This window comes from Fusarium graminearum, chromosome 4 (genome assembly GCF_000240135.3).
Source record: "Fusarium graminearum PH-1 chromosome 4, whole genome shotgun sequence".
NCBI lineage: Eukaryota > Fungi > Ascomycota > Sordariomycetes > Hypocreales > Nectriaceae > Fusarium > Fusarium graminearum.
In genome coordinates, this window is record NC_026477.1 from 135,719 (window position 1) to 151,053 (window position 15,335).

Below are 15,335 nucleotides of genomic sequence, written 5' to 3' on the forward strand. Positions count from 1 at the left end.
AAGCCAATAATAATATCTATCCCGTTTCCCTTAGGACGCCTGCATCGTTATCATGTGGGTAGATTAATATACATTTAAAGCAATGTGAGTCATGCACCTTCATATAAACTATACCATCAATAAAGCCCTTATCAATATAGAAAGGCATAATATCACATTATATACTACTTACCAGTCAATTGTGGCGTTACAAGCTGATGGTGTGCATCACGGAGAGTTAGACTACGCGACGAACGATGGTCCCCGACCATTATGTAGCTGTAGAGTACCCTTTGGATCCATGTCACTAAAGTACCTCGTCAGGATGACGAGATGGTAACGCTTGTCATATTTGACAAGATGAAACAAATACATTACGGCTTGTACCATTTGGTGATGACTCACAAGTTCTGAACTATGATATCGACCTTTCCACTTCGCTTTATAGCTTCAATTCACAGAAATTGGATCTCAAAGAGCTACTCGACTCTGATGCAATACTAAATTCCTATGAGACATACATGTTCCGGAGTACACTTCTTCTTTCTTTCTTCAACTCAATTCAACAGATTGATATTAATATTAAGCTTCCCTGTCAGTCAACTTGTACTTGCCTTGAATTTCACTATAGCACAAGATCTCACAAGTGATAAATGCTTTGAGGATGGAACAATAGTATTGTGATGACATCGGACCTGCAGTCTCAAATCATACCTGGTAATTGAATGAGATTTCCATCTTGCAACAGGATCGCACATATATAGGTAAAGAATTTCGCTGTTTGCAGTCTGTTACGGCAATCAAACTTCCTCCAAGACTCAAAGGGAATCGTCAGTCAAGTAAGTCATTGTCAGAGCTGGCGCAACAAGGCTGATCTTCCATCAACCCTGCGATTAGTTTCGACAATTTATGTAACAATCAAGTGTCAGCCCTGACTAAATTAGAACAACGAGTTAGATAGGACTCTCATCCACTAGGTGCCTTAAAGAGCACCTTCACCAACATACTGAGTCATGCCACCCAAGCGCAAAGCTCAATCAAAGCAGGCCTCTTACATCATTCCTCCATCTGATCACCTGTTGGACACCAGATGTGGGTTCCATCCCTGAAAAGAGTGTTCATCATTCCATGAACTGCATGCCATACTGTTTTCTGACTGCCAGGGCCTCAGTAGTAGCGAAATTATACCCAGAGGGCTGTAGTATCGCACATTGAAAAGAGACGAGGGTTACAGCGGAAACCTACTTCAAGCTCTCGAGTACACGTTGAGTCTGAACCTAAGCTGAGGTAGTCTCGGCATGACCCTCAACATGACATGTTTCGGATATCCACTTTAGCGATAAAGAAGCTAAAGGTTTCTTTTACAAACCTCGTAAATTTGTAGGTAATTGAACGACAGTAGTTTCACACTATGGTAATTTTATTAGATCTTACTTTATTGATCACTCTTCTGTGCTATCCAAGTCAGGTACCTGGCAAAGGAATGGTCTGTCCCGATTCAAGTATGCTTGACGTTACCTTGCCTCTACCTCTCTTTACCAACGTGCCACTGTCTCTCAATATCGTGGAATTGTATGGCATATACCTACGTACTGTAAAATTCCTCTAATATTGTCGTATTTGTGCTGCAGAACCTCAAGAATGAGCTTCCCAATATTGCCTCTAGGCACCTTGATTTAAATTGCTGAAGAGATCTCTCAGTTTACGTATACTAAGCAGACTTCCAACGGGGGTATGGTATCTGCCCCCAACATTATTGACCAGTCACTCCTGTCTCACGCCGCGGTTCTTTTCGAGGCTATGGCAGACATCAATGATGAAGCACGAGACGTTCATGCAGTGGCTATCACAAAAGCAATACATTGACGCAATTTGCTATGTCCCTTGAGTTAACCGACAACCAGGACGCAACGTTTCGTCAACTTACGAGTTACTGTAACGTTATTATGATGTTATTAACTTAGTGTATGAATCTGGTCTTTGCCACTATATGGCAATAGTAAAGTAGATAAATACACAAGCTGTTACGATAGCTTCAGCTCATTTGTACAGCATTAATAGTGCACAAAAATTGACATGGGATGTTCCTGGCAGAAGTGACTAGATGAAAGTCGAAGCAGATTTCGATCACTTTGCATCAAATTTGACGAGACTAATTTAGTTCGTCAAAAAGGTCTGAGACAATAGCCCTTCCTAAGCAACCCTAGCGGAGAAACTGCGAAGCTGGATCTCATTATACCCAGAATTACATAACATCAGCCTCTGCAAGATGCGACGCATATCGTTGCTCCTATGTCATGTCTACTTGCATCTCACTCATGATTGCGCTCTATCCAACATGGTACGTTTGGCCATTCTAACAGGTATTAAAGTCTTACAGTAAGCATGTTGAGTTCAATGGTGTTCGGACCCATAGACTGACTGCAAAACAATCAAGTTCTGTAAAATGAATTTGTTCCCACATTGAGAATCACTTACATTAATTGACCTTACCTCCAAGGCATTGAGACATAATTGGACTCTAGAAAAGACCGTTCAGAGACTCACATGCCCAACACCACTGCTTGTCGATGGATGCGCCACCACGAGAGGAACAAAGCCTACTACAGTTTAAGACTGACTATTTATTCTTTTACTATTGCGACTGGGTATAGCTCAAGTGCGTAGTATGTGTACATAAATGACAGACGCAAGTATCTCAACATGGCCCTAAGTGGGTGGACTCAACAAACTTAAATATTTTAAAAATATCCTCCGGAGATCACCTCACCAGGATATAGCACGGCTATAAATGCTGCTGCTCCATAGATGCGCGGATTGCCGTGTCCCGGCTTTTAAACTTTCGGAGCTGCGGCAGGCTTGCATTAGCATGCACTAGTAGCAATTAAATATCCACCCGTTAGAATTCTTTTTGAAATTCTGTAGTAGCATGTCTACAAGACCCGAAACCTGTGCCGTTTAAATACTACCTTGCTATTAATAGTCTCTTCTATATAGATACACTCTCTATCTCATCTAGGTACCAGCTAATATAAAGCTGGAACATGCTGCTGGTGTGAGAACTATCTGTTTCCACAAGTGAGATCTACTTTAAATGTAAGTAGATGGTTTAATTGTCACAAGTTTAGGTGCCAATTTACGCGTGCCTGTGTAACTTCTGGCACTTTAGTACATTCAATAGTTACTAAGGTAACGATACTTAATTGAGCCCTTCCTCACTATTGTCATATGCATAATGATTATCTTATATATGCTAGTTTATAATTACTACAGATAATGAATGGTAATTAAAGAACAAATAGATAAGTGTTTAATTCCGTCTAGCAGAATTGCACTAGGACTCGAACTCGAAAATTAGCCTGTCAAAGACTGCACACTAACCTTGTGAGAACTTCGTTACTAGGCCCTTATTATTAGATCCTCCCGTGCTTAAAATACTCTCTGTTATTCATTATTCTAGTTTCTCAATCTGAGGCAAATGGAGCGAATGTTTAACAATGTAGCAGATTAAAATTGACACTTCTTTTTAGTGGAGACCATAGCCAGTTAAAGGGCTATGTGTCAAAGCTTGCAATTCCATCAACTGCATACATAAACCAACATTCCACTGCTTCATTGCGCTTCCTTAGGTCTGTAGACCTTGCATTGGGTTAGCAGAATGATTTGCTACTGTCACAAACATAAAATTCGTCAGCTTTTAAGATCGTCTGGGACAGATATGGATGCGAGGCTTCGAGAATCTCCATTGACTCAACTTACCAGTTAGATCACAGCTGTGCACTAATATTCTTGCAGACTACCGCGCATATCCCGACATTAAACAGTCATACCTCATTGTCATGGGAAGCGCGAAGGTAGTAGTAAGTCAGACAAGTTAGTACAAGAAGTTTATTTATCAGTTGTCAAGTCTAAAGCATACAGAAAGGTAACGAGTGGTTGAAAATCATTTTTTTGGTTAATTCCTTCTATGATATGTAAATGCTTTTCAATTGCAGTGACGCATATTAAATTTGAGGCCTCTGATATTGCTACCTGCTAAAGACAATAGAACCCTGGTGGGGCTGAGCTTAAGCCGCAGCATTAACGTGATTAGCACCTCACACTGGGATGTAGTAAATAAAGTTTTGTTAGCGTCAGAGTCTAATTATCGGAATATGATAAGCGAGTCATCCTGGAAATAATCCAAGCCATGTTATTGTAACAGACTCTAACAACTAATATCCAGGCTGAATGGACTCTATTACAGCTGTGCACTGGGGCGAACGGAATAATACCTCGATTTAAATCGATGTTGAAATCTCAAATACGCAGTGGGAACTAACTCCATTTCTGTACTGGCTTGTCTGTCTAAACATTTGAAAGTAGAGATTCAGTAACAAGCCGTTTCCGCATAGAGTTGGAAGATATGTTCCGGTCCCTGCTAATTGACATGGGCTCGCAGGATCAGCGAGCGCAGGTTGTTTACCGGTGTCTTTGGTGAGGATTAATTCTCTGTGCAGGACAATTATTCTGCGACATTTCATTAATGGACCATTCGTGTTTAAATTTCAACAGAGTCGTCCAATTCCACAGTTGCAGCATTCGCTTTCGCTACGATGTTAAACACTGACCTGCGGATTGCCTGATTCACCTGCCTCAATCTCCATATATTCAATTTGGATGACATCAGTGTTGATCGGCAGATTTGCGGGGTACCGCGCCTGGCAACCGTTGGATGGATGTAACGGCAAAATTGTGCGGAATCCTAGCATGACCCACACCAGCATCGGAGTCCGGATACTGCGACCCATAGTACCCACTCGGATAAATTCCAAATGCGTATTCACTCCGAACTCCAAAGTCAAACTCGATCATCAACTCGTTTCCTGTATGTACTTCTTGTTCCTTCTCATCAACCGGTACGCCAACGTCTATACCAGCCACGCTTTCCTGAGTTCTCTTGTCAATCTAGTGCATTATTTACTTCAACATGCCTTTCATTCCTGATTACCAATCCGATCTACACCTATTCCGTCCTCTGGCAATAAGGCACAGTCCATTCATCACGAAAAGAGAAAAATACTGAACATCAAACAAGTCAATTTTTAGGGCTCTGGCGATCAAATAAGTATTTTGTTACCTATAATACAACAATGGGAGGTTAGCTTCTTCCAGACACTATAGTCAGGTCTAGCCTTCCTATGCAGGCAGTCTACAGCCGAGAGGAACTTTGTCTGGGCAAGGGTGTATAGCATGCCCGAAACAAGTATTTCTTGTTGCTCCATCCACAGTTTCAGCTCTTCAAAGAGACGATTCCTCTCCACCTCGTCTTCCTGGTCATATTCGTCATTCATCTCTTCACCCAGCTCTCCATTTGCAGCCTCCTCACACAGAAGCAGAAGTCAGATCCCCTAGCCGAAGGGTACTAGTTGTAAGTAACTTGACATCCTTAGGCATAGCATGGACTTGCTGCCATCATCTGGAATGGGGACCCTTGGTATGATACATTTGGGTATTTGATTCATATGGCTTCTCATTGCTGAGACAATTGAAGTGGATTGAGAAGGGTCGGAATTCAATTTAAGGATATATAAAATAAAACAGAATGTTTTGGTTACAAAACCCTCCTGTTACTGCGCATGCATGTGGTACGGTGTTGATTTTGAGTTTTTTTGTGCTGCACTTGTCTTAGTTCTATTGGCTGACTGGTGAATGATGACTTATATTCTGTAAACATAAAACCATATTCCACTGCCTACACCAAACTTCGACTATTCTCCATCCTTCGTTCATCAACGCATAGTCTCTCTCTTAGCATTTACCCTCTGTCTACTGGACGACGGATCACGGATCTCCCTGCAGAGATACGACGACAAATCTTTTGCGAATACTTCGCAATCACAGGCGGTTACGTCTAAAATGGCCAGTCAGATAAGCTAAGAACGATTGAAAACACCCCGATCGACCTCTCTCTCATCTACACATGCCGCTCGATTGCCAATGACTGCAAGAGCCTCCATCTTGCTGTCAATATGATTCAATTCTCAACTCTCTATCGTGAGGACTGGCGCAGTTTAGCTGGATGCTTCAATCTTGTAGCTACATATTATTATGTTCTGCAGCAAGACATCGTGCTACATCTTGCTCATCTCATCGCCCCAGAGATGCACATGCAATTGGAGAAGAAGTTTCCCAACTTCCGTTCCAAGCTTGAAATTGAACGAGCCTTTCACTTTCGCGTCTGGGACACTGGCGATGATAACACATCCCAAGTCCGTTTCCGACCTGCTGCATGCCAGTTTGTCGATGAATTCTTTGAGTGGAATATTGACTGCATTCTACCAAACAATCGATATGAGTACGAGGGCTATGGTTCTGTAAATAATTGTGTTAGGTATAGCGCAACCTCGACCAGGGACGGCCACCGCTGGTACCTAGGCCTGGTGGACCGTGGCTTACGGCGATGGGACAAGTACTCTGGGGAAGTTCGCCAGTGTTTGACTCATCGCCTACAACTCATCGCAGAGGAGTACCCAGAAGAATTTGGCGATCACGTTTTCACGTGCTTACCACATTGGAGAAGCAAATACCCTGCACATGACTTTTTGGGTCTCCGATTCGAAACTTGGGCTATCCCTTCACGGTCTCAGGTTGCAAGCGCTATGGATCGTCTTGGAATCCCTGATTTTGCACGGAAGCTTCCTGACACTTGGATTTACGAAGAGAATCCCCTCAGCCTTGGCCCACCAGAATTCGATGACGACGATCTTCCATTCGATTTCGAGTTTCGTATACGCAAGAAGATCAGATTCTCTGCCGCTGCATCTGCCATTCGATTCATTGGTCTGCTTTCAACCACTCAAAGGACGTCAATCCGCACAATAGTTCTCCATGAGGACTCTGCGTCCGTGAACGATATGTCACTCCACGGTTACGGGTTGATGCCATTTTTGAAAAAAAAAAAAAAAAATGAAAAAAAAAAAACCCTGCGCTTCAGATACAACGCCGTATCGATATCATCAATACCCTCCACACTGTTTGCCACGTTGCTACCGCCGTATGGGAGGTATTGTACGACACTATGAACTGAAGTCTCCATTACGAAACCCTCATACCCAATTTATCCCGCTGGCTTTTAAACGCTGCCGGTGCGTCTAATGAAGGTATTCCTGTTGGGTCGTTGACTTTGCTACTCGAAACGGATGACAACCCCAAAGTTGGCACAGATATCTTTCAGCAAAGAGTCCATTATTGCATTGCGAGGGATCAGGCCTGGCCCAAGTGTTTGGCAGAGGGCCTATTGCAACCTCTTACAGATAGCCAGGTGGAAGTATTGCGGGGCAGGTTCACTTTGGATGATGATTTCAAGAATGCCATCGTGCAGTTAGTGAACCAATCATCAACCGTCTTCCGATGTGACTTCGACCCGGGGGTACCTCAGGGTTGCGAGGCTTTCGTGAATGCCGCCAGGGCCATCATTCCGGGTGATATTTGGGAGTATTGGAGCATAACGGAGTGGCTTGACAACTATATCAATTTAGCTAGAACAGAGGAGGAAAAGGACGCGACACTTCGACAGTATGATATTCAGACAAGCCAAGAATGCATCCTGTCATGGGTATCTATCGGGGCTCTATGGGAAACCCAAGACGATCGGTAGCAGTTTTTTGTTTACCTTTGTCTTTTTCTAGTCTGGCTGTCTTTAACTAGATAAACTCACTATGCACTGTATCGCAAGACTGCTCAGAAGCATCGTGTACATGATATTTCGAAGTGCACCAAGATGACCTTTACAGAATGGCGCTCTACCTAGGTATACAAGAATCTGAATCTTGTGCCAATCCTGCCCGCCTTTCTCTATCACAGGGGTGTCAGTTCGTCAAAGGCTAATGCCAGACTCGATTTGTCCTTACATGGACAAAACTTACAATACGTAGCCCATCTATTGACGCTGCGTCTGGTTCGTTGTTAGCGAGACTGATTAAAGTCTTTAATCGTCAGTTGAAAGAAAAAAACAATCAATGTGGAACAGGTTCATCAATGTCACCCAGACATCTTTATTGCTTCTTTCGTTTAGTATGCGTTGTTCTCTGTGTGATATGTCCAGGAGTTGCTGAAGACCAGTCAGCCAATCATAGCATTTTACTCACTTGCATTGCAGCAGGTTTATCCGCAGGCCAGTAAAAATAATAATAAGGGTAGGTAGAAGTAAAGAAGAAAGGATGAATTTTGAGAAGAACTAAGACAGATCGTTTCATACTATACACAATCATCTTTGTTCCTTAGGCACGTACATCAACGTGTAGACAGAGTGATCTTATCAGCGATACAATCTTATCGATATCGCGTATCTTATCGACACGTGTATCTTATCGTGTATCTTATCTCAGGAAGGTCATTACAGAGCTGTTGGGGGGCAACGATAAAACTCCTCATCCAGATCATGCAGCGCGATCCTTCCGCTGCAGAATAAAAGATTACTACAATCAGGTATCGATCGTCGCGATGTAACAATTAAGCTTAAACATTCCCAGTCTGATATCGGGGTTTGGTCCGACGGATATTACCTGTCTGGGATGATCCTCCTCCCATGTCGTTCTTTGCGTTGCAAATGACGCGAGCCTTGAGTGGCCCGCTAAATGCCTATCTTGATCCGCTATCGCTGCGAGGCCGATTCAGAGGCACAAGATGTTACCGGGATGGCGACGCGAAAGACAGGGTGCGAAAGGGCCCTTGTATATAACTCCTGTTTCATCTTGATGTTTTTTTTTTACTCGGCATCATTATTATCTTGATTCGCACTCTTCACGCCTTTGTCGCAAGTGGCAAAACGAGTCGAGACAATGGCGACTACTACTTCCGAAACACCAGCACACATGGACTCAACGACAACCCAGGATATGACTTCACATCCTCCTCAGACGGGCATCTTCAAGCACATATCCAGCATCATCCCCTATTTCAAGAACCCACGACATGTCTTGATCCTCAAACTTGACTGCCTTCTCCTCACGTGGACGTTCATCGCTGGTATCATGAAGGAGATGGACCAGTCCGCTACCACACAGGCTTATGTTTCCGGAATGCGAGAGGCGCTGGGCTTGTATGGAAATGAGCTGGTCATGTTCAATACCTTTTTCTCCATAGGGTATGCCATTGGGCTTGTTCCCGGGCAACTGGCCCAGACGAGGGTGAGTGCAATCATCTCATGGATCCATCCGGCAGTATACTGACTCTGATAGGTCCGGCCTTCTATCTTCCTTCCGACTTGTGAAATTATCTGGGGACTTTTCGTCTTGGTGTAAGCAGCAAACCTGAAACTTACCTACGCATGAAGCTCACTGCCGTGCAGAACCTGCCAAGCCAAAAGCGCAACCACAGTCTACGTCCTTCGCTTCTTCCTCGGTCTCTTCTCCGCCGTCTTCTGGCCCAGCGTTGTGTCTCTCATCTTCAACTGGTACACTCCCAAGGAGCTTGCCTTGCGGATCGCCTGCTTCAACGTATCCGACGTAGCAGGCGCCATGTTTCTCGGCGCTCTGCAGGCAGCTCTATACCGCAATTTGAACGGCGCTCACGGGATCGCGGGATGGCAGTGGTTGTTTATCGTTTCGGGGGTCATCACCATCGCTCAGGGAATCGTGGGGTTCTTTGTCATTCCGGATACGCCTGCGTACACTCGTGCGAAGTGGTTGACGGAAGATGAGAAGAGACTCTCTCGTGAGCGCATGGGAGACTTTGGCGCCAAAACATCAAAGCTGATCCCGACTTCGGTTCTGAAGCAAAAGTTGCGCAAGCTGATTACTCACCCTGTTACTTTCTTCTTTCTCTGTGCATTTGTCATGAACGCATGGGCACATCGAGCAAACGCGTACTTTGTCCTGTACATCGAAAGTCTCAAGGACAGTGCGGGCAACCAAATCTACAGCACATACCAAGTCAACATCCTTCCGTTGGGTGGCTATGCGATTCAGATCTGCACCAACCTGATCCTCAACGGCCTGTCGGACTGGAAGCACTGGAGATGGCAGATCAGTTCAGGCTGTGCCTTTATGCTGGGTGTCATGCTGAGTGTTCTCTGTGCCTGGCCATCGGACAACAAGGTCGTCATGGGGTTCTACTTCATGACCTACGCTGTCAACGCAGGAAGTCCAGCCCTGATGGCGTGGTTCGCTGAGTTGATGCGAAAGGAGCCTGAAGCACGATCCATCGTTGTTGCTTTGACAGTCATGATCGTCTATATTGGGCATGCGACTATTCCTCTTCGTGCCTTTAGGGTTTCTGACGCGCCGCAGTATCCGATCGGATTCCCGCTCACAACTGCGTTCTCGTTTGGGTCTGTTTTTGTGCAACTTGGACTGCTGTGGTGGTCTCGAAGGAACCCTCAACTCATGCGGAACGGCTATGAGGGCTCATCCATAGATTCGAGAGCATCTGATGAGGAAAGCTCTGGTGTCGTTGGAAGAGATGGAGTGAGTGTCGATGGGGAAGATTACTCGGGCAAGGAGAAGACATCAAGCCCTGTTGTCTCAAATCTCGATGGATGAGTTCAGGCACGTCTTTGTGCAGTTTTAGTTATGTTCGTATAGTCCGTTTAGATTATGGAGTCCTTGTATCATGGAGCGTTTAGCTGAGTGATCAGTCGGTTTGTGGAAAGATGGCTTGTAAACACTCACGTCACGCCAACGAAAGACATGTACATTCTGCAAACCATCGTCTTTACCTATGAGTAGTATGTATGATATGCATCGAGCACCGGTTGAAACTTATTAGACCGTCAACTTGTAGCTGAGTTGGTTGTTCAAGGCAGGGTTGCAGAGTTACACAGAATGTAGCAGATGACAATATGGTGCATTTGTCCAGTGTTAGCTGAGAGAGGGCAATGTAAGGATCTTATGCATAAGTTTAACGAGTCACAGACCTAAGATGAGCATAACAAGCCACACCGTCATATTTGGCGAACAGGACTAGACGTTATGTGATGAGGCAACATGACGGGTCCTATAACTATTACTCAGGGCGCTATAAAGATTAGCCGCTAGGGGCATAAGAGACGAAACTATTAGATCATCTTATGCTTCTTAGAGTAGGCTTTATTATTATGCCCTAAGGCTTCGCAGTCTGGCGTTTCTGCTGCCTACTGGCTGCTGACGCTTTTGGAGATACTCGAGCGAAAGCCTGTCCTGGTGACACTGGTGGTGACACATGAGGATTATTTCAGTAACCTTGATCGTCACAGTGTAAAAACAAGGTAAGGTTATTCTAGTTGTGGCACCTGCTGTGCTATTTTCAGTGATGACACTTCCGGTTGTTGACTCTGAGTCTGGTGTGCGCAAGCCAGGTTAAACATGGAAAGGTTGCTAATGACAAGGCTGATAACAGACTGCCATCGCTACTATCTACCTAAGAAAAGTTCCCTTGAATAGATACTATAGCAGAATTGAGAACTTGGTTTGCTTCAATAAGTTTAACCCTAAAGTTACTCAAGTAAGTATACGTAGAAATGGCTCAAGTGAAAATATAGCCTTAAGATCCTTTATTCATACCTATATATAAGCATAATGCAAGGTCTTTCTAACTGTATAACCCGTTTTGCAGAGTTATAATTCTTATTATTGCTATTGTTCTGAGTCTAGTGCAGGTCGAACACAGGAAGGTGACAGTAAACCACCGTCGCTACGATCTTCCCGGGAAACATTCTCTTTAACAGATAACATGGCAGAATTAAGAACTTGGTTCATTCTGTTGAGATTAAGAATAAGGTTATTCAAGTAAGCAGATATAGCTTGAGTGAATATACAGCTTTGAGATATTTCATTAATACCTATATATAATCGTAATGCAAGGTTTTTCCAGCTACGCTACCTATTTAACAGTCTTAGCCCTTGATAATGCTCTTGCTGTAAGTCTGGTATGTGAGAGATAGGCCTAGAGCTAGACAGATGCCAATAGCAAGGTCGGCAGCATGCTATTATCACTGCTACCTGCCTGGAGAAAGGATATATACTGAAGAGATGCAATGGCAGACTCGAGGCCTTAGTTAAGTCTAGTAGACGAAAGCTTGAAGGTCCAGCAATGGATACAAGTGGATACAGCTTGAGTTGCCATATAGAATAGAGACACTCTACAAACAGCAGAATACCATGCAGGTCACATAGCGTTGAGTGTCTCTCAGATCTTAATGATCCTGATCCATGACGTTCAAGACACAAAGTTTGACATATCACAGAGACAGAAGCTGAGGTCTCATTGTTAAGAACGCACGGTGCGTGACTACTCTTGGACTTGATCACAGCATGACCTGTAGCTATACGGTATGGCTCCAGTATATCAGGGATATGCAAACACATCTTGATATAGAAGTCATTGGAGAAGCTTGCTCATAAACAGATACATGAGGTGCGAGGCCCTTGCCTTCCTCGTCAGTTTTAATTGACCACGTTGTCAAAGGTACTTTTTTGACATTAAGGCCCAGACATCAAGGCCCCACCACATTAGAACTTCGGGTAACAGCACAACATATATCGAATTATAACTATCTTGGTATCATCCTGGCCAACACTCAGATCACTTATACCATGATCAGGTCAGATCCTGGATCCAACACCAGGTATCTATGGGTATCAAGCACACGGGCACGACTTCAAATCCTCGCACGTATATACACACTGATGTTCAAAACATATCAAATCAAATGCTGAAATAAACTGCCAAAGCATCTAGATCCTGCTCACTCCAGAAGCAGTATTGCTTCTCTAATCCTCGTTGGTGGGGGGACCAGCGTAGTTCTTGTGACCCCAGGCCCAGTACCAAATTCCAGAAACAAGGCATGCGAAGACGAAGACGACGGGGGCGTAGTTGACGGTTTCGGGGGTAACAGGGATCATGGAGGGCATGCAGAAGAGAGGCATGGCGAGAAGAGACCAGGCTGGATAGGTTAGCAATGTACAAAGATTGAGAGGTTAGTGGACAACATACCGATAGCAATGACGTTGGCGACAGCGCCAAATTTGCCAAGGTAGAACTTTCCAGTCTTGACCTGCTTACGGCCAGTGGCGAGACTGATGGCAATGGGAGTAGCGTAAGAGGCAGTCAAGCAAATGACACCAACACCGGAGAAGGCGTTGAAGGCGGCGGATGAACCAAAGTAGATGACACCGAGGATGATCTGGACAACCATGCTGAGCATCATGGCGTTGAGGGGAACGTCGAGCGAGGTGTTGACCTTGGACCACCACTTAGCACCAGGGATGGCACCGTCACGAGCGAAAGCCCATGTGCATCGAGAAGTGGCAGTTGTGCAGCCAATACCGCAGATGATGGCGAGGATGATGAGAGGGAAGAGGAGTCCAAAGGCACCACCGGAGCTGCCAACAGCGGACTTGATGATGAAGGGCACTGGCTGGGCAGAGAGGATGACTTGTTGGAGATCGGGGAGGACGAACATCAACGGGATGATGAAGAGGAGACCGGCGAAGGTGTTGATGAAGATGGTGGCGACCATGGCCTTGGGGACCTGGACCGAGGGGTTCTGTACTTCCTCGCACATGCTAGGGATGGGGTCAGTAATGCATCTACACGGGCAGTCAATTGAACTCACGAGATGATCATGCCGGTGGAAGAAGTAGCGTAGGCAGCGTGGAGCAGACCGACACAGAAAGACCAGCCCTTAGGCCATCCAGAGTTGGCCTCAAAGTGACCAAAGACGTAGGCAGCATCGCGACGGCCTTCCTTAGCCATGGCGAGAACACAAACGACAATGGCAATGACACCAGCAAAAGTCCAGAACACAGCAGCAGTCTTTGTAACAAATTATCAGCACATCATTCAATCACCAGACACAAAGATGGTTCACGTACATCAATCCAGGGAAGGTATTTGTTTCCGAGGGCAGAGATGGCATTGCACAGGAATGTAAGGCCGAGGAAGACGAGGAAGACCTGGTAGGCCTCTCCAGACATGACACCGACGCCGGGGCTCGATTCGAAGACATTGACACACGAGACAATGAACAAGGCGGTACCGAAGTTGACAGCGAGTGTAATCGTAATGTTTCCGACAATGTAGAGCCAGCCGCAGATCCAGCTTGCAATGCGACGCCATCGAGGAGGGGAGAGCATGAAAGCTTGGTAGTAGACGCCTAATTATCACGGACAAACGAATCAGCGACATGTTTCACAGTGCACAAGCAAGCAAGCAAGCAAGCAAGGGAAGATTGAAGAGAGAGAGAAAATGTACCTCCAGCTGTAGGATAGACACTGGTGATTTCACCAAGGGACGCAGCGACACAGACAATGATGAGAGAAACAGCGAGCCATCCCCAGATAACGTTGACGGGGCCGCCGCCAATCAGCGGGTAAGCCAAGGTTGTAGCGAGACCGTAGGGAATGGAAGCGAGGACGAAGGACATGAAGGCGACCTGGAAAGTCGAGCGGTTTCGCGACAGCTCAGCCTTGTAGCCAAGGTTCTCGAGGAGCTGATCGGCAGCATCTGGGTTGCCCGAGCCGGAAGCTTTGGAGTTTCGTCGAGGCTTCTGGTCGATGGCGGGCTGCTCCATGGCACCGGTGCTGGTGCTGCCCGAGTCGTGTTTGGACATGATTGACAGGGCGGAGGAAGAGAGGATTTGTTGTTGTGGTGAGAGAGAGAGAGAGGGAGTGTGAGGGGAGACGGAGGGGAAATGAGGGGATTTAAAAAAGAAAAGAAAAGAAAAAAACGACAGGATTCCAAAAGCCAGGTCCAAACTAATAAATGGAAAAGAGAGAGAAAGAGAGGAGATCGAATTGAATCTGGGGAAAGGGAAAAATGACGGACGGGGGGGGGAGGACCTGGAAGAAATTTGGAGTAGCGCATTCACGGGAAACATGGGGGGTTGACCAAACCAGGCTTAGGCCATTGTTACAGTGGGTAACCAGCAAGAGAACCATGGATCAGGAATCAAGAGAAAAAGACAAGACTTGACAGGGGAGGGATACAGAATGGATCCTTTCTCACCGAGGTCTAGTCTCAAAGAGGAATAGAATGGGATAAGAAGAGACTTGGACATGGGTTCCCACATGGGACAATACGATTAGAGAGTGGTCAAGCCCATCCATCAGTCAATTCACCAACAAGGGCCATGCCATGCAATAATTACAGGGAAGAGATAACGCTACAGTGGTCAAGTTACAAGAGGGTAGGCAGTGTCTGTGAGCCCAGAACCAACCCGAGTCTGTTGCTGACTCGCGACTAAGCCGCAACCATACTAGCTCACTTCTTATCCTTTACGATAAATGCCTCTGATAGGCGAAACCCATCTCTCTAGCGCGTGGGGCTGAAGCGAAAGAGAAGGAAAAACTCACGCAACCAAGAAGAGCAGAACGAGAACAAATGCCCATAGGCTG

The 15,335-nt window shown here is 45.5% G+C and overlaps 4 protein-coding genes across 4 annotated transcripts; 2 read left to right on the top strand and 2 right to left on the bottom strand.

Moving 5' to 3' along the window:
• Positions 1–4,644: 4,644 nt before the first annotated feature.
• Positions 4,645–5,312, bottom strand: FGSG_12923 (uncharacterized protein; the record flags this gene model as incomplete). Its single annotated transcript, XM_011327769.1, has 2 exons — positions 4,645–4,926; positions 5,136–5,312. 2 exons carry the CDS (start codon positions 5,310–5,312, stop codon positions 4,645–4,647), a joined length of 459 nt encoding a protein of 152 aa, XP_011326071.1.
• Positions 5,313–5,990: 678 nt separating this feature from the next.
• FGSG_06471 (uncharacterized protein) lies at positions 5,991–7,618 on the top strand (the record flags this gene model as incomplete). Its single annotated transcript, XM_011327770.1, has 3 exons — positions 5,991–6,862; positions 6,956–7,029; positions 7,275–7,618. 3 exons carry the CDS (start codon positions 5,991–5,993, stop codon positions 7,616–7,618), a joined length of 1,290 nt encoding a protein of 429 aa, XP_011326072.1.
• Positions 7,619–8,801: 1,183 nt separating this feature from the next.
• Positions 8,802–10,502, top strand: FGSG_06472 (uncharacterized protein; the record flags this gene model as incomplete). The annotated part of the gene is made up of 2 exons (XM_011327771.1): positions 8,802–9,106; positions 9,296–10,502. The coding sequence occupies 2 exons, from the start codon at positions 8,802–8,804 to the stop codon at positions 10,500–10,502; spliced, it is 1,512 nt and encodes a 503-aa protein (XP_011326073.1).
• Positions 10,503–12,638: 2,136 nt separating this feature from the next.
• FGSG_06473 (uncharacterized protein) lies at positions 12,639–14,551 on the bottom strand (the record flags this gene model as incomplete). The annotated part of the gene is made up of 5 exons (XM_011327772.1): positions 12,639–12,883; positions 12,934–13,505; positions 13,556–13,755; positions 13,815–14,095; positions 14,194–14,551. The coding sequence occupies 5 exons, from the start codon at positions 14,549–14,551 to the stop codon at positions 12,711–12,713; spliced, it is 1,584 nt and encodes a 527-aa protein (XP_011326074.1). The 3' UTR covers positions 12,639–12,710.
• Between the last annotated feature and the right edge of the window lie 784 nt (positions 14,552–15,335).